The 17,881-nt window shown below is 55.9% G+C and overlaps 1 protein-coding gene across 4 annotated transcripts; it reads left to right on the top strand.

Annotated features, from left to right (window-relative positions):
* The first annotated feature begins 699 nt into the window (after positions 1-699).
* Positions 700-17,477, top strand: PITX1 (paired like homeodomain 1). 4 transcript variants are annotated; one of them, XM_065644059.1, is made up of 4 exons: positions 700-784; positions 9,632-9,813; positions 12,626-12,831; positions 15,341-17,477. In XM_065644059.1, the coding sequence occupies exons 2-4, from the start codon at positions 9,651-9,653 to the stop codon at positions 15,878-15,880; spliced, it is 909 nt and encodes a 302-aa protein (XP_065500131.1). In that variant the 5' UTR covers positions 700-784; positions 9,632-9,650; the 3' UTR covers positions 15,881-17,477. The 4 variants fall into 4 exon arrangements, with proteins under 4 accessions (XP_065500131.1, XP_065500134.1, XP_065500132.1 ...); XM_065644062.1 differs by having other exon boundaries at positions 716-784; positions 9,636-9,813; XM_065644060.1 differs by lacking the exon at positions 700-784 and adding an exon at positions 9,313-9,464.
* The last annotated feature ends 404 nt before the right edge of the window (positions 17,478-17,881 follow it).

Here is a 17,881-nt window from a genome sequence, read left to right on the forward strand (position 1 = left end):
CCCACTCTACTCAGGAAAGCATAAGCCATGTCCCCATTGAGGTGTTCATTCAGTCGACGCACGACTTGTGTGTTTTTCTCTTGAGAGGAGACCTTCCTGGGGGGAGGGTATGAGAAGTGAAGTGTCTGAAACTCCAGAAACACCCCTGGACAATTGAACTGGACAAAGGGGCTGGGGATGGGTCTTTAGCCGGCTGGACAGCACAGTGTGCCTGTCCCGTATCACCCACGCAAGCATCCCCATGGAGCCCCGTGTCCTCCAGCCCCAGCCGCAGCCCGGGCAGCCCTGGGCGCTGCTTGCTGCCCCGCCCGGGGTGCTCGGCGCTGCACATCCACCTCCCCGCTGCAGTCCTGAACCAGGGGCGTATTTCAGGAGAAAAAAAAAAAAAAAAAAAAGTGGCCTTTCCTTGTCCCTGCCCCCTCGGACAAGAACACCGACCCGAAGGAAATTAAGAGGGCAGGGGCCATGTAACCGGGAGCACGAAGCCGCCCCGAGGCTGAGGGCCAGCGGTGGCGGCGGGGCGGCTCGGCCAGGCGGGGGCCGGAGCCGGGCCCAGGGATGCCCTTGGCGGCAGGACGGAGGTGAGGGGCGCGGGGCAGCCGGCGCCGCCGGTGTCCCGGTGCGGCCGGCCCTGCCCCCGGCCCTCCCCCGTCTGCGGCACCCTGGGACGGGGCTGACGTCAGGAGGAGACGGGGAAATCTCCCAAGAAAACCCTGGAGCAGCGGCCGGGGCGCGCAAAGCGCCCGCCGGGCCCGGTACCCCGCCGCCGCCGCCACACTGGCCGGTAAGTTGCCCGGGGACGTCCCCACGCGTGTCCTCCTGCGCCCGGCCTGCCCCACGCGTGTCGCCGCCTGTCCCACGCGGGTGGCCCCGTGAGCCCCGTCCCGACCTCCCACGCGTGCGCCCGGTTCTCCGTCCCGCCTCACGCGTGCCCGCCGTGTCTCCCCACGCGTGTCCCACGGGGCCGTCCCGCCCCCGTCCCCTCCTCTCGCCTCCTCCAGGCCCAGCTCGGGGATGCGGGCGGCGGCCGAAGGTGCGGAGCGTTTCGGGGCTGGAAAACAAAGCCGAGAGGGGACGCGTCGCCGGCGGGGGAAAGCGCCCCTCACCGCGGCCTCGCCTCCCGCTCTGGAGCTCGGTGGCGGCTCGGCTCCGCGCTCCGCTCTCTGCGCAGTCCTTGACATCTTTATACCGTGTATAAATTCTTTCGGGGCCTCTGCGCTTCGTCAACTCTGACAAATGCCCTGGGAAATGCAATTCCAGAGGGGTTACCTCATTTTATATATTTTTTACATATATATATTTAATTTTTTTCCTAGTGCACCTCACCGTTTTCAGCCTCCAGCGCTTCTGCTCGGGGCGCTCCGCGGTGCGGTGCAAAGCGCGGCTCGCACCCGTGTCCCAGCTGGCAGCAGCGCGGTGTGCGGCGGCCATGCGCGGAGGTTCGGGTGGCCCCGGCGGGGCGCGGGTTCCCCGGGACCAGCTGGGGGTGCAGGTGGTGCGGCCCGGGGGGTCCGGTGTCTCCTCGGTGCTCTCTCGGAGCTGCACTCCCGTGGAGGGGAGGTGGGAGCTGTCGGGGATGAGCGGGGCGGGCGGGGAGAGTCTGGGCCATCGATTAATTCCCTTTTCCTAAAAATAATGTGCTACGGCCCCTCTTTTCTTTAAAAAAAAAATATGAAATTAAAAAATAGTCACCATCTTTAGGAGCTACAGATAGTGCGAGTGTCTCTCAGCACCGCTCCGGGGTAACGCTTCCTGCAGCGGAACTGAAATTCTCGGAGTGAAGGGAAGAAGCCTTTTTTCTTTTCCGCCTATTAACCCCGCTTAAAGGAATGTGAGGGCTTCCCACAGACGGTATCTTTAGGAGATTTTTTTTTTTAGATCTCCCGTTAAAAAAATTTTCACGAGGCGAGTTTTCTGTTATTTCGCCCTTTTCCCCAAATTTTGTCAACCGCACTGCGGGCGAACACGAAGTCCGGAGCACGAATTGAACCTAAAACAATACTGTTGTGTCTGAATCCAGGACCGAGATGCTTTTTGCTTTTTCTGTAATAATTTTAAAATATGTCATTTCCACTTCACAAACGAAGGTCCTTGTTCTCCGGATTATTTCCTGCGCGTACTCCAGCCGCTGATCTAAAACTGACTTCCAAATAATTCCTGAAAGCTACCTCTCCCAAATCCTTCATTTGCCTGAAATATAGACAAAGTCCCTGGAAATCCCGCGCTGGAGCGGTGGCTACGTTTCCCTGGGAAAGTTTTAGCCGAGTTAAAGGCGCCTGTGATCGAGGCAGATATTCTCTACCGAAACCCATCGCCGAACAATAACCTGGCGGGCTCTGCAGCCTGTCCTTTACAGTCCATTTTATTGTTCACGCAGGTTTTATTATGAAATCGTGTATTTCCGAGAGTATATATCTTTCTTGTCGGGTTTAGAGAGGGGAGCGCCTTTCTCCGAGAAAACGACCACAGATTGAACCATACATTATTTCCCTCCTGTGATGAGCAGCTCAGATATATGTTGCTTTTCAATAACAAAAGGGGAGGAGAAAACATTCTCTAGTAAAGCCGAATTCCTTCCTTAGACCGCCTCCTAAACGTGCTAATAAAACTAATTCGATTTATTTGCCCTGAACTCTTATATCTAACCCGGAGTGCTGATTAGCACAGCCCTCTGGAAGGCAGTAGGTTCCTATCTCTCCCCGAGATGTACCCGTTAAGATACGGCCGTTCCCACAATGAAATTGGAAAGAAAAGTGTCCCGTGCCTTTATCTCGGCGGTGTTTGCTCTCTGGGCAGCGGAGCCGAGCGGCGAATGAGGCAGAATGGGCAGCGGGGCGAAATCAACCTTTTGGGGCAAAATAAATTTTAAAAAAATAAAAGTAAATTAGAACATTTTATTTAAAAAAAAAAAAAAGAAAGAAAAAAAGGAAAAAATAGAAGAGAAGAACCTGAATGCAAACAAAAGTTAATCGTTTCTCTGATTTCGTATTTTAAAGCAGGAAATGTGCGGCTCTGCAGAGATTCGCTGCTGTTCTGAGAACATGAAAGAGCCCGGCGAGTTATTAGAATATTTCAGCCTTTCAGGAAATGTTCTGTTTAAGGGAAATGTGTTTTCCCCCATTGCTGCAGCAATTAAGAGGTTGCTCGCTCGAAAAAAGGTGGAGGAAACCCACATGGAAGCATTATATCAGTGATGCAAACGCAGCCTGCTTTTTTCTACTGAAGAAGTGTCTGCAGCGAATGCCAATGGAGTGCCCGGGCCTTTGATTATCCTGCTTCAGAGGCATCTTTTTTAGTCCTCAAAAGAGACACATTTCGTGATCTAAAGATGCACAGAGTAACATGAGCAGGCTGCCTAGAAAACTCCGGTGCCCTTTCCTCCATCAAATAATAAGAAAAGCATGTTCTCTTTGCTCAGAGAGGGGATTGTGGGACTATATTGTACTTTTCCTCTCTCTTCCCCCAACCCAGGGAAACAGTGCCCTATATTCCTGAGCTGTCCACCGTCTGGTGTTGTCATTGTAGGTCACTGATACTCTCACGCTCACATCAGGCTGCGAACGGCCAGAAACAAGCCCAAGGCACTTCTAACAGAAAATTAATATTTTCTTAGAGCAGAGTTCAGTGCCTGTGGTCTGAAGGATGCGGAGGGGGCTGGGAAGGAGCTCTGGCCCAGGGTGGGACTGTGACATCGGTGATTCGGGGAAAAGAGTTGTCGCAGGTCGCCGCCGGACGCCCAGGAGATGGTTTTATTTTTGGGGTGAGGGTAGGGGAAGGAGGGCCGAGGGGAACCCTCCTCCCCGCGTCTGCTTCCAGCTGCAGAAATCCGAATAGGAAAACCGTTTCTCCAGCCGTCAGTCGTTGCATTTCAAGAAAGCCTTGGGGTATCATTTGTATCTGTCAGAAAACATTAAGCCTTCAACTTTTTCATCCCTAGTTTTTGCAAGAGCTGCCGCTGGCCGCCGGCGCCCGGGCCAGCCCCGGGGTGGGATGGGGAAGGGGGAGGAGGGGGAACCGGGACAAGCCGCAGCCCCGGGCGCCCCAGGTGCCTCGGGAGGTGTCACGGACCAAACGCCCCGAGAAAATTCCTTTTCCCCCATTGGGTGTCAACGACGGGAGCAGCCGAGGCGATGGGGCAACCTCGGCCGGGCTGAGAGAAGTGGGATGGGGCAGGGAGAGACCCGGGAGGTTTGGGGGGCTGCGGGAGGCCGGGGACGGCCACTGGAAACCCGCACCCGCCGTGCAACGTTGCGCGGAGGGGCCCTGGGAGCCCGCGGAAGGCGGAGGCTTGGCCGGCACGCGGAGCGAGGAGGGCTGCGGATACATAAGGGGCTGATTTCGTTTTGCACAGCTTCTTAGGAAAATTGCTCTCCTGGCTGCCCGGAGGAGGACATGCCGGCTGGGAGCCAGCGTAATTTTCCACCTTCGTCTCCTGAGCGATTTAACACGCTCTCCGGGCTGGGTTTCTTCCCCCTCTCTGCTTCTCGCTGCCCACTCTGCCCGCCCAGGGGGAGATCCGATTCCGGCAGGAGGTCGGGGGGTAACAGGGCTCGTTTCATGGTCGTCGTTATTCAGCGTCTGCTCCGTTTTCATTCGGGCCGGATCCGGGCAGGGGCTGCAGTTGCGGCGGGTAGTGCTGAGTTTTGCCTTACGCGCGGGAGGACGCGGGTCTCCACCTTGCGCGTAAGACGGTGTTTGGGGCGATATTTGTTTAGGACAGGACACCCCCGGGACATGGATGCCCTGACATTCGTCACCCACCCCATCCCCCGCGGTGCACTGCAACAACAAACATCATCCATCCAGTGCGGTCCGTGATCCGCGGAGCACCACGCTGTCCTGCGCACACGCCTGCGCGCATCGCCGGCCTCTGCTTTTTCCCAACACGTGTGGGCATCCCGTGGGTCGGAGACACACACCAGCAAAAGCCGGGAGCGGGGGCTGGAGGCCGAAAACCTCTGATCCACTCGTGGGGGGGACATTTTCATGGAGGGAAGTTTTAAAAATGCCCTTGGCGCTTGTCGCGGCGCTGCCGGCGCTGGGCACAGGGGAGCTGCGCCGTTCCAGCCGCTCTCACAGCCCTAGAGATGCCCCTTCGCTACCCGCTGGGCACTTTTAAGAGGGTTTTGTCGTTAAAAGTTGTTTTCCTGCAGCAGCTCCCGGCTGCTGGGCGGCGCGAATGTGGCACCAGGTGGAGATTGACCCCTTTGGTTTGGTTTGTCTTCGATTGCTTTGGTTTGGCTTGTTTCGGTTGCGTTGCTTGCGGTTTCGTTTGGTTTGGTTTGTCTTGGTTGAGTTGGGTAGGGTTGGGTGGGCTTGGGTTTGGTTGCGTTGGATTTGGTTGCGTTAGATTTGGTTGCGTTGGGTTTGGTTGGGGAGCCTTTCTTCCTCTGCAGCTCTGTTTTTCAGAGGGCTTCGCTCCCCTCTCGGGCAGAGGTGCTCTTGGGAGGAGATGCCTTCATTTTTGTAACAATTCCTAACAATTTATAGACTGAATCTCGGTCTATACAACGCTAATAAATCTGAAGAGGAAAAGCTGGCAGAGACTGAACCTCGCCGCCTGATATACGGCCCAGGTGGTTTTGCGTTCGCTACAACCACCACAGCCAGTCGGGGATGGGAACGCATCTCTGATAGCTGGGAACCCTACCCGTCACCCGAGGGGCGACATGGCCCCGTCCCCTTCGTTCTCTGCGGGGTCCGTCCTCCCCTCGGGGGTCAGTGGAGTCCTACACTCGCCTTCGTCTCATCCTCTTCTTCGTGGGGCTGTCACCGGCGTAGCCGGCGCTGATTTATTTATAAGCGCCATCCCCTCGTTCTTGGGTTATTTATAGCAAGAGGAAGCGGAGCGGTTTATTTGCGGGCTCCCAGCATTTTACAGATCCCTGATGCAGCCCCCAGCCGGGTGGAGCCTCGGGGTGCGGTGGCTGCGCGGGCGCGGAGCGGCAGTGCTCCCCGACCAGCCCCACGCGGCGCTGCGTCGAGTTTTCCCACGTGAATCCCTCCCGTGACCCGTGCACACCGGCCGCGTCCCGGCCGGAGCTCTGTGGGCCCCTTTCAGCCCCCGGACATTCCCACGCCCGCGCAGGTCGCGGCCTGGCGGGGAGGGCGGCTGGTCGGGGCCCCCGCGGCCGGGTTACCCTCGTCTGCTGCGGCCTCTCCTCCCTTCCCGCAGCTCCCCACGGCCTCTAGAGAGCCGGGGGAAGTGGTGGGGAGAGGGAGACCCGGGGCCACTGTCTTGTCCGGCCCGGGGAGCAGGCGTTCCACCTTCACGTCGCGGGAAGAGCAGCCGGCTCCGAGATGAGCATTAAGGCTTGCTTTTGGTTCTGGCCTAGCTGAAAGGCGAGACGTGACGTCAGAGACGCGAGACATGACGTCACACTAGTGGACCCTTGGCGTAGCGTCTGCTGGAGGGTGTTACCAGAGGAGAGGTGTCCTCAGCATCCCGAAACCGAGCGGGCCCGGCGGAGAGGAGAGAGGAGAAAACGCAAATATGGGGGCGACAGCCCCTGCGGTGCGCTCTGTTGTCGCGACACGTGTTGTCGCGACCAGCCACGGGAAGCACCGGGCGGATTCGAGTCTGTGCGAAGCGTGGACTGAGTGTATGCCCTTAAGTCCACGTAAGACATCGAGACATAAACAGGACCTATATATATAGATATATATATATATCCGCCCGTGTGAGACTGGTGACCCGTGCGCAGGTGCGTGGTAAAGGCCTGATCCGCGCCACGGGCCGGGCGGGGACACGCGTGGGGGGTCAGGAGGAAGCCAGGCGCTGCTCCGCCTCCCGAAACCCCCTCGGAGGGCCGGGAGCGGCAGGGCCGGCCCGTTATTCTCCATTTAATGCCGTTATTGTGGGGTGTCTGCCCCAGGGACCCCCTGAAGGAGCCGGGGGGGCCGTCGCCCAGGGAGGCAGCTGGACTCGGCGTTATCTCGGTCGCCGCTTAGGCGAAATCGCGCCCGTGCCCGGAGCAGAGCCTTTCTCTGCGCCCGACCTGGAGGAAATGAGCCTAGAACGATTCTTCTAAAAGATATCTTTTCTAGAGTAGAACAAAAACTGTAAATTAGGCGCACTTAAAAAAACCCAAACAAACAAACAAACAAACAACGCAAGAAAAAGAAAGAAAAATCCCACTGCCGGCTTTGAGGCTGCCTGTGAGCAGTAGGTCTAAAATAGCCGCAGTGGTGCAGCCGTGCTGTTGGCAGCCCCCCTCCAGCACTGCCCCCGGGGCTCCCGGAGGGCAGGAGCCCCCTCGAGACCTGTGCTGAGGCTGCCGCCTCTGTGTCTTGGAAATAAAGGCAAAAAAAAAAAAAAAAAAAGAGAACTGTGAAGAGTCTCACAGTGCACGTTTTGCAGTCTAGTCACCTTCCTCCTCCTCCTCGGGAGAAAAGCCGTCCCCTTCTCTCCTGGGAGGAGGTCCCCATCCTTCCAGTGCCGTGCGTCAGCTGAGCCCCTCGATGCCCAGAGGCCCTGACCCTGGTAAATATTTGCATTTTAAAACACGTCCATCTTTAGCAGCCCTGAGATTGCTTGGTTCACCTCGAGTGCCCGAAATTCCCCGTCGTTTGCAGAATCTTGAGCGAAGTTCAGCCGGGAGTGGCTGACAGACTGACGGACATCTGCATGCCACTCAAAAAAATAAAAAACAATTTAAAAAAAAAGAGTGACCTAAGGAGACCTGACCTTGGCATTCTCCACCTGTACATCCCCTAAACTGCAAAAGGTTGTGGAGAGCAGAGGTGCAACGGATTGGGGCTGGCAGCTTTGGGCTCTGTCAGCCTGCTGTCCCCAGGCCCATGGCGGGGGAGGGGGGCCGGGCCCTGCGGGGCACAGCCGGGGGGTGCAGGGCGGGCCCAGCTGCATCACCCTGGCGGTGTAGGAAAAAGCCTGCGCGGCTGGAACATTGCTTCCCTCCACTTTTCCATAAAACAGTTCAAAAGTTCTCTCCCACATCTTTACTTGATTTGAAAGCAAAATAGAGTGTCAGGATGGATCAGTTAAAGTGAGCCGAGAAAATAAAGAGGAGAGAAGGTCCTTTCCCCGGGCAGAGTTACAGCCAAGGTCCTTCTCCCCCTTTCTCTCGTCCCTTTCCCCGGTGAAGCGAGCCCCCCGCCGCCTGCCCCGCCGGTACCCCAGGTTCCCACCTGCCCCCCAAGGCTGAGGGTTTCCCGTGCGTTATTCCACCTCCCCAAAGACGGAGGTGTTATCCAGGAGGGCTCACGGCCTTGTTCCGGCCTGCGCGGGCAGCCCCAGGGACCGGCCCCGCTCCAGCCGCTCCGGGCACTTCCCTGGGACAGGACGCACCGGTGCCTGTTGCGGGATTCAGGGGACGTCTCACGCCCCCTTCACACCCCTTGCCCCGGCCCCCAGCCTGGTAGAGCTGCAGACATCCCTACAAGAGGATTACTGCGAGTTCGGCTGCGGGAGGAAAATTATTTGTTATTAATCATGTGCTGAATGATGATGTGATGGGAGCGTTCGCGCTGCCGCTGTTCTCCACGCTGCGGTCCCCCGAACGCCGGGCAGGGTCTGAGCCGCTTGATTATAAGCGCGTCAGCCGGAAAAAAAAAATGTTAAAAAAAGAAAAAAAAAATTTCAGACACAACCCCCAGGAGGCCACCCCCAAAAGAAATACCCTCCAGCTCGGAGGAACGTGTTCCCCGCGGGGCTGAAACTCGCGGTGGGGGTCGCTTCGTGCCGGGACGGGCCGCGCAGCCCCGCGCAAGGATGTTGAGGGGTGCGCAGGTTGCGAATCCACCGCAGGGTGTGGGAGGCGGAGGTTCCGCGGGCCGGGAGACCCAGCCAGGCTGGGTACCGGGATGCCCTTGGAGATGCCGTGCTGAGCAGGGGCGCAACCTGCGCGCTGCCGGATGGCAGGACCCTGCGGAGAAGGGCAGCCTGGCGGGGTGCTGGGGGAGGCCAGAGGGTCCCGAGCCTCCCCCCGCGCGGCTGGGAGTGATTTTCCACCTTTCCATTCGTTTCTGAAATATTTTTAATACCTCAACGAGTTTAGGGGAGGCTGCGGGGGAGGAGCAGAAGGAGGAGGGAGCACCCTCGGAGGAGACGCCGCCGGGCGGCGGGGGCCGGTCGGGGGCCCGGCAGGGGGTTGCGGGCTGGGCCGCGGCCGCGGAAGGCGCGCACATCGGCGGGGAGCGCGGAGGCAGATCCGCCCGTGCGGCCGGGCTGGGCGAGCGCTAGATGGAGTGATGCATTAGCGAGACGGGGAGGTTTTAACCTTCAGGGGGAGGAGCCCCGTTTAACTACAGGCATTTGTTCTAGGGCAGGTCACTTTAATCTCTTTAGCTTTAAACTGTCCAACTCGCAACTCGCGTTCCTCTATAAGGGATCTTTACCACTTCCCTGCCTATGCGGCCGGACTGCCGTGCCTCTCCCCGAGCAGAGACAATCGGCTTCGAGGCATTGCCCAGATCCTTTCTTCCGACACCCTTAAAATAATACTGTTAGTAATAAGTGGATTTGATTTTGGTTTTGGTTTGTTTGGGTTTTGTTTTTTGGTTTTGGTTTTTGTTTTGTTTTGTTTTTCTTTAAAAAAAAAAAAAAGGCAAAAAAAAAAAAAAACCTCCTTGTTCCTTTCTGTGTGGAATAAACACCTGCAAACTCCCCCAGACAGCCCGGCGCCCCTGCCATGGATTCCTTTAAAGGTGGAATGAATTTGGAGAGACTGCCCGAGAGCTTGAGACCCCAACCCTCCCATGACATGGCTTCCAGCTTCCATTTGCAAAGATCCTCGGAACCCAGAGACCCGATCGAGAACTCAGCCAGTGAATCCTCCGACACGGAGGTGCCAGGTAACCCCCCACACCCCCCAGCCCGCGGTCCCGGCCCGCTCCCCCGTGCGCTGCCTCCCCCTCCCCACCGCGCTTCCCTTCGCGGGGCGGTCGGTGGTCTTTTGCCTGCAACCTCTGCACAACCAAAGGCTATGGGGGGGGACGAGAGGGGCAAGAGCTGATGGTGACCCCGATGGCTCCATCGCGACCGAGCCCCGGGAACCGGAGCGGGGCCTGGGGCCCGCCCGGACCTGCCGCCGCCGCCGTGCCCGGCGCTGACAACCCGCCGAGAGGAAACATACGGCCACCCTTCTTCATCCCTGGAGTTGCTTTTTTTTTTAATAAAAAACACAGTTATTAATTGATGGGGTGGAAGGGAGGGGAGGCTCTTCGGGGAGTGCGGTTTTGCCGGATATTTCTGAGATCATGTCAGCTTTTGCCCGGGTTTCTTTTCCAGCTCGGGTGGTGCAGAGATGGAAAAAGATCTCTCTGTCAAAGCCAGCTGGGGGGAGGAGAAAAAAAATTTTCAAAAGAAAGAAAATGCCCCGCAGAGCAGGAAAGGCGGCGTGGGGCCAGGCGCAGGCTGCGCGGGCCGCCGCGGAGATGTGCACGGCCGCGGAGAGGTTTAGCGCGGGAGCTGCGCCCTTTCCGCTCTGGAAAGAGTCCCCGCACTCTGAGCACCATGTGCAAGGGCTGCAGGGAAAGCTGTGGTTTCCCAGTTTGTATCTAATTAAAGTCGCGACGTTTCTAAAATGACAAGGGAAGCTAGGAGAATGAAACAAAAGCTGCAGGAAGGAGCGTAATACTCGTTCTCCACTGAGACCCGTTCAGGAGGAGATTTTGTCTTCTTTAATTTAAATTTTTTGATAGCTGTTTTTGCTTTTCGGAGTTTCAGTAGGTCCTATAACCTAGAAAGTGTCTGCGGCGAGACTCGGTCCCGAAGCGGCACCCGGTGATAAACATGGTTTGGGTTGTGCCTCTCAGCCTGATTCACAAACAAAGTTAGAGACCGGCGTCTGGATGGGACTTCGAGATTAGAGGAGATTATTTGAGATTAGAGAGGGAGATTTGCTCCATTTTGCCCTTCCCTTGCGTGTGACCCTCGGTGCTGGAAGAGGGCTGAGGACCTGTCTGCTTTGCTTCTCCGAGAAGCTGCAAAATACCTTTTCCATCCTTTTTTTTTTTTTTTTTTAATTGAAAGAGGAAAAAAAGGTACAAAAGCCGATTATCGCTAATGCGCATTATGATTTGAAATCGTACCACAGCCCGGCGCCCAGACCACATTTTTAAACGAAATCCTGGCGGGGTTAAACCCGGAGCGGGGTGAGAGGCCGCGGGGACGGATCCCACCGCGGCCGCAGCTGCTTTCCTGTCGCCCTCGGCTCCCTCTCGGCCCGGTTTCTCCGGGCGCTTCCTAGCTGAAAGCCAGAGGATTTGTCTTTGCGGGAGTTATTTTGGTTTCTGTTTCTCCACCGCCGCCGGGCCCTGCGGCTCGGCCGGTCCAGTGGCCGCAGAGACCGGGGGGCCGGGGGGCCCGGTGGCGATGGGGTCTGCTCTGCAGAGGCCTTGTTTGCTCTGCAAACGACTCCCTGCAGACAGAGGCCAGCCGGGCTGCGATCGGCCACTTTTGGGGTTTCCATCGAGCCGTTGGAGCTCGCTTGCCCCCCATTTTGCTATGAGCGATTCAGGGGTGACTTTGCAAGGACGAGTCCTCTCGGGCTTTGGATGCAGCCCGCGATTATTTTTAGACTCCCGCTTACCTCGCAGAGTTCTGGGCTGTAGAAATTCTCCCATGGCCGCCGCGGCTGGGAGAAAAACCCCTAAAAGGTGGAGGAAAACCCTCTGAAAAGAAAAATTCCCCACCAAGGTTCCTTCAGGCAGCAGCAGGACAGAGGCCGGGCGGATGGCCGCGCACCCCGGTCTTGCCGCCTCCCATGCCCGCCGCCCGGCCGCACCTCTCCCCCCTCCGCCGGGGCCCTACCGGGAGCACATTTCGTTCAGGCCTTTGAGTCCTTTTCCGAGCTGTTAAATTGTTCTAAATCCAGCCAAAACCCGGGCTGGGAGAGACGAAAAGGCCGTTACGAGAAGGGAGCAGGGTTTGTCCCCCCATTGCGGCGGGACAGGGGCTGGATTCCTGCTTCCAGTCCGCGTAAATCCCGATCGCCAAAACACTGCTGGTTTTTTGTCCTTTGCTTCTTTCGATATGATTTTTTGCAGAGGGCTTCGCTTAGCCTCGGGTTAAAATAAACACTAAAATCCTAAAAGAGACAAAGGAAAAAAAAAAAAAAAAAAAGAAGAAGTGTAGAGGCGAAGAAAGAGGCTGCCTTTTGCAATTAATTGCTGCTGGGTTTTACACCCCTGCCCTTCCAAAGTTTCCTGTCGCGGCCGAATACAACAAAGACAATGGAGCAAAGATCGCGCCTCAGGTTGAAGGGAGTGAAGAGGTGCCGTGGAAAGGCAGAGCGGCCGGTGCTGCGGGGAACCCGCTCCTCCCCGACTGCCTTGGCCCCTCGAGCCCGCTTCGAGCCCGGCCGCTCGGGGGGTCCCGCTGCCTCCCCGAGCGGCTTGGGCCCGGGCAGGGCTCCGTGCTCCTTCCCCAGCCCCCCCGGGAAAGGCCAGCTGTGGCTGCTGGACGCTTGGTGGGTGCAGGGCCCGGCAGGGACCCGCGGGGATGCCCCCACGCGTCCCTCCAGCGGGGCGGGTAGAGCTGGGTGCGGGGGCGGCGTGCCGGCCTTTGTGTGTCTGTATATCTGTTTGGAAAAAAAAAAACCAAAACCAAAACCAACAAACCACCACACACACTCAAAACCCAAACTTCGACATCCCACCGCAGAAAAGGAACGCAGCGGCGACCAGAAGAACGAGGACGGGGCCGCCGACGACCCCGCGAAGAAGAAGAAGCAGCGTCGGCAGCGGACCCACTTCACCAGCCAGCAGCTCCAGGAGCTGGAGGCCACTTTCCAGCGGAACCGCTACCCCGACATGAGCATGCGAGAGGAGATCGCCGTTTGGACCAACCTCACCGAACCCCGAGTCCGGGTAAGAGGGTCGCTCAGCCCCGCGGGGATGTCGGGCTCTGCTCCAGAGCCCGCTGCGGGGCGGGGGGTGGGGGCTGGGGGAAAATGGCCCTTTTGGGAGACGTTGAGACGGTTCGCGAGCAGCACCCGGCCTCTGTGGGCTTCATTTCAATGACTAAATTTGGGATCCAGGCCGGAGAGGAGAAATTCAGCTCCCGGCTGCGGAGAGATGAAGCCCGGAGAGGGCCGCGGCCGCCGGCCCGGCGCCTGGAGACAGATCTGAAAACGGGAGGTTAAGCAGCGCAAAGGGCAGCGGGGAGACCGGGCCTTGGGAAGTGCCCTATTGTGGGAGAAGACCCCCCTCGAGTCGGCCTAAACCCGGCGCGAGGCTGGAGCAACCCTTCAGCTCCAGCGGCCCTTCCCTTTGCTCTGGTTTATTCCCAATAATCCCAGCAATCGTGATCCCTACCCAACAAACCGCTGCTTGATGCCGTTGCGGCGGCGGGTTGCGGCTCAGCCCCCGGGGCCGCGGCCGCGGGCGGAGCGGCTGTTTGCAGGGGCCACCGATGGGCAAAGTGAAGGAAAAGGGCTGGGGAGCGATTGCTCTCAAAAGTCAATAAGCGCTGTAGACACATACTTGTATGGCGCAGGCATCTCGTCTTTACACGCCTCGGAGCCGATGCCACCACATATATATATAGAGAGCCTCGGCAGTTCCTTAGAGAAATTAATGAGTGAAATATCCTGGCAATGAACGACCGGCCCGAAATGACTCGGGTTGTGTTGATCCGCCTTGCCGGGGCTGTCACGGTTTCTCTATCTCCCCTTTGCGTTTCCCCCCGGGACATTTCCCCACGCGGTTTCAGCCGTGGCCGCACATCCCGCCGAGCCCACCGACCCCCGGGACCGTGGGCTGAGCATGAACCGGGGAGGGGGGAAACCCGGGAGAAAACGGGAACCGCGCAGGGCAGCTCCGGCGTCCCGAAAAGCCACTTTTTTTTTCCTTGGCGATTAAACCACGAGTGACCAAATCGGATTACAGAGATTCTTCTTTAAACCTTTCAAGAGTAAACACCCATCTGCAATGGGGAAAATGCATCTGAAAGCATTGTCTTAATTGAGTTTAAAACAAAACAAAGCCGGAGCGGAGACTAAACTGCATTAATATTGGTGGAATATTTCAGGAAGCAAATAAAACTAATATATGAGTTGCCATTAGCGTAATTTCGTTCTCCCTCTGCGTGGAGATGTTTTGGTTTGATGTTCTGAGATTGCAGATTGCAAATCTAACCTTAATTTGCTATGAGGGCCTTCCTTTAAAATGTCTAGGAGCCATAATTAAAACTATTACCCTCATTTTCAGGAAATTCCTGTCTGGAAGCACCTTCCGAGGAGTATATTACAGATTTCGAACATGTTGGCTTTCGTTTCCTATTTCTACGGCATTCTTTTTATTACTATTTTTTTTAAAATAGACTCCTACATCCATTCCCCCTCCCAAGTTTCCATCCTTGAGACCTGTGTTTAATAATAATTGCACCATTTCTACACCGGGAGGGGAGGCCCGAAGAGTTCCGCCCTCCCCTCCCCCCCGGCTCCGGAGGGAGTGCGGAGGGAGCGCAGTTTCCGCAGGGCCGAGCGCACGGAACCGCGCGGCTCCGGCCGGGGCCCCGGTGTCCGCAGAGAGCCCGGGGGCGACGGCTCGATCGGAGAAAGCCGGGGAGGGGGGATGCAGCAGGAAAATCTCGCAGACCGGGCGCAGCCGGCAGGCAGGACGATGCTGGTTTTTAACCTGGAAAAAGAATTTTGGGGGCTGCCCGGCTTCCATCATGGGGGGGCTAAAAAAAAAAAAAAAAAGAGCCCGGATCAGGTTTTTGCATCAAACACCAGGAGCGGCCCCTGCTTCTCTGTTCCTCCGTCAGGGCTGTAAATTCTCATTAGATATAAAGGCAGAGGCTGCATCCATCCAAGGCTGATGCGGGACTGATTTTTTTTTTTTTTTGAAACCTAAACATACTAATCCAATCTCCTTTTTTATGGTCTGTAACAGGGGACTTTTATTACACAGCATTAGCGTTCGGAAACGCGGCGGAGCCGGGGCGAGCCTGCCCTTACCAGAGCGGGCCGTGCCTTCGCCCCTTGCCTTGCTCGGGGAGAGGGGCGGCGGGGAGGCCAGGGGGACGCGGCCCGGGCCGTGGCGCGGACACCCGCGCAGGCGGCTTTCGCGGAGAGGCGGCTGCGCGCAACCCGGCTGCCACATCCCGCTGAATAGAGAGGGATGCTCGCAGAGGTGCGCGCAAGCACCCCGCGGAGCTGGACTCACGGGGCAGGGGCTGCAGGGAGAGGCTGTGCGCGGCCGCGGAGTTGTGCCCGCAATCTGCGGAGGTGGGGGCCGCCAAACCTCCCCGCACACCTCGGTGCCGGTGGCCAGGGCGGGGGTGCGGGCGCTTGGCCGGGGGCTGCCTGCGCGCCCCTGCCATGGTCCCGCACTCACCGTGCCGTGTCGGTGTGTCCGTCCCGTCCCTCCCCAGGTCTGGTTCAAGAACCGCCGAGCCAAATGGAGAAAGCGGGAGCGGAACCAGCAGATGGACCTGTGCAAGAACGGGTACGTGCCGCAGTTCAGCGGGCTGATGCAGCCCTACGACGACATGTACGCTGGGTACCCCTACAACAACTGGGCCACCAAAAGCCTCACCCCGGCGCCGCTTTCCACCAAAAGCTTCACCTTTTTCAACTCCATGAGCCCCCTCTCCTCGCAGTCCATGTTCTCGGCGCCCAGCAGCATCTCCTCCATGAACATGCCCTCCAGTATGGGCCACTCGGCCGTGCCGGGCATGGCCAACTCCGGCCTCAACAACATCAACAACATCAGCGGCTCCTCGCTGAACTCGGCCATGTCCTCGCCAGCCTGTCCCTACGGGCCACCGGGCTCGCCCTACAGCGTCTACCGGGACACTTGCAACTCCAGCTTAGCCAGCCTTAGACTGAAATCAAAGCAGCACTCCAGTTTCGGCTACAGCAGTTTGCAAAGCCCCGGCTCTAGTCTAAACGCCTGTCAGTACAACAGTTGACGGACTTGACACAAACCACCTCCGACAAAACATCGCCGACAAAGCAAAGCAGAAGGAAAGCGACGCTTAACGGAAAAAAAAAATTAAACCCTATTATGATTAAAAGCAAAACCCGAGCAAGTGAGAGAGGAAAACAAAACAAAACATCACAAAAAAAAATCCCAAAAGCTCCGCGGACTTCAACTGTATAGAAACAAACAAAAAAAAAAAAAAAGAAAAGAAAAAAATAATGCAAATCAAAGACGCAACCAACAAAACAGCGCTTAAAAATATTAAAAATAAACCATCGAAAGCCGTAAACGGACCAGAAAACTTTTGCAAGAGACACCGAAATCTGGTACATGGATGAGTTGCAATTTTTCTCTGGATTATGCGGGTTGTATGTGTTTACTTGAACTTGCACAGGAGCTGGTAAAGCGGCCGCTTCCCCGCGGGGAGGGCGGCGAGGGAGGGAGACGCCTCGGTGGTAAGAGCTGGTGGGACGGTTCTTGGCCGCTTGTCGCACGGGAAGAGTTTGGTTAATGTTTACCACTGAGAAACAGAATCACACTCAAAAAAAAAAAAAAAAAAGAAAGAAAAAAAGTTTAAAAAAAAGAGAGGGGGGAAAAATATAATTCGCAGAGTAGGTTCTGCGGGGAAAATGGTTAAAATATTAGGTATGAAACTATTAAAAATAATAATGACAAGGGTCAACCACTTATATAAGGTTATATTTATATCTACCGTTGCATTGTGCCGGATCATCGTCCTTGGCCGTTGAATAAACTGGTTTTAAAATGCATGATTCTTGACGTTTTTTCTTTAGTTAGAAGCTATAATCCAGTCATTCCTGATACTAAGCAGCTCAAGGTTCCTACCTCTTCATCCTTTCCAAAAGACTGCAGTATCCTCGGTTGTAAGAAAGGACAGAACTCCTCCAACGATGCAAAAACTGTTCAGCATTTTGCCCATCCAAAGTCTTATCCTGATAATAAAATTATCATTCATCTTTATTTAAATGCAGGGGGGCGGGGGGATTCTCTTTAAGAAACGAAAAACCAAACGCCTTCTAAAGACTTTAGGAAAAAAAAGACGAAAAATTGTCTGTTATAAAGTGAATTCAGATACTGCATCTCTGCTAGAGAAACAACGAGCCTCGGCGTCCGGAAAGGTTGCTTAGCAAAGCTGAAAGCGTTCCTTGGTTTTCTAACTGTGAAGGAAAAGCAAGGAACAATAAAACAAACAAACAAAAAACCCCTAAGGTGTTATTATGTAAATGTAGATATTTTAACAAGTGCTTGTTAGAAAAAAAAAAAAAGGAAATTATAAATAAGATCTTTATAAATACGCATACGAAACGCATACGGAGTTTAATTACAGGCATATTTGTTGCTTTTTTTGGTCGATACTTATTAACTGTAGATGACAAAGAAACGTAATATAAAATGCACACGGTACTTCTTTCCCAGTGTATTTCACACCTGTGGTAAACGTTACGCTGGATGTTTCAGTTATGCTGTTGTGGATAAGGATGCAGTATATATATTGTTTTATAAGTTATGTTTTGTGATTTTTTTTCCAAAATTAAGAGCATGGGAATAAAAAAAAAGAAAGAAAAAAAACCAGAAACGAAATCTAGAAATGCCTTTAATGTTCTTTTCTGGCTGTTTTTAAGAGATCGATTAAATAAGAAGAAAAGCAGCTTTCTGCTCCCACCCCCGCCCGGTGGTGGCATTTTGGGGAGGGCCCCTCAGCTTCCCCCCGGTAACTGAGCCGTCGCCCCGCGTCCCCCCCCGCGCCCCCGCAGGGGAGGGGGCCCCGGTCCCCGCCACCCCGAGGGGCAGCCCCGGCACTGGAAATCCTCCCCACCTCTAATTTTATGGCAGACTTTTACCGCTGCTCTTTCGGCGGCGGGGTTTGGGCAGGCGGCCCTCCTTCCCGCCTGGATTTCTGCTCCCACGAATTCATAACGCCTCCGGCCGTGGATTGGAGATTTCCCCCCCCAAAAAAGAGTTAAACCTC

This window comes from Caloenas nicobarica, chromosome 13 (assembly GCF_036013445.1).
Source record: "Caloenas nicobarica isolate bCalNic1 chromosome 13, bCalNic1.hap1, whole genome shotgun sequence".
In the NCBI taxonomy this organism is placed as follows: Eukaryota; Metazoa; Chordata; class Aves; order Columbiformes; family Columbidae; genus Caloenas; species Caloenas nicobarica.

Excerpts from the sequence above, each read along its gene's own strand:
- PITX1 (XM_065644059.1), top strand. The coding sequence starts at position 9,651 with ATGGATTCCTTTAAAGGTGGAATGAATTTGGAGAGACTGCCCGAGAGC. Across the intron at positions 9,814-12,625 it reads CTCCGACACGGAGGTGCCAG|AAAAGGAACGCAGCGGCGAC; the intron begins GTAACCCCCCAC and ends ATCCCACCGCAG. Across the intron at positions 12,832-15,340 it reads TCACCGAACCCCGAGTCCGG|GTCTGGTTCAAGAACCGCCG; the intron begins GTAAGAGGGTCG and ends GTCCCTCCCCAG.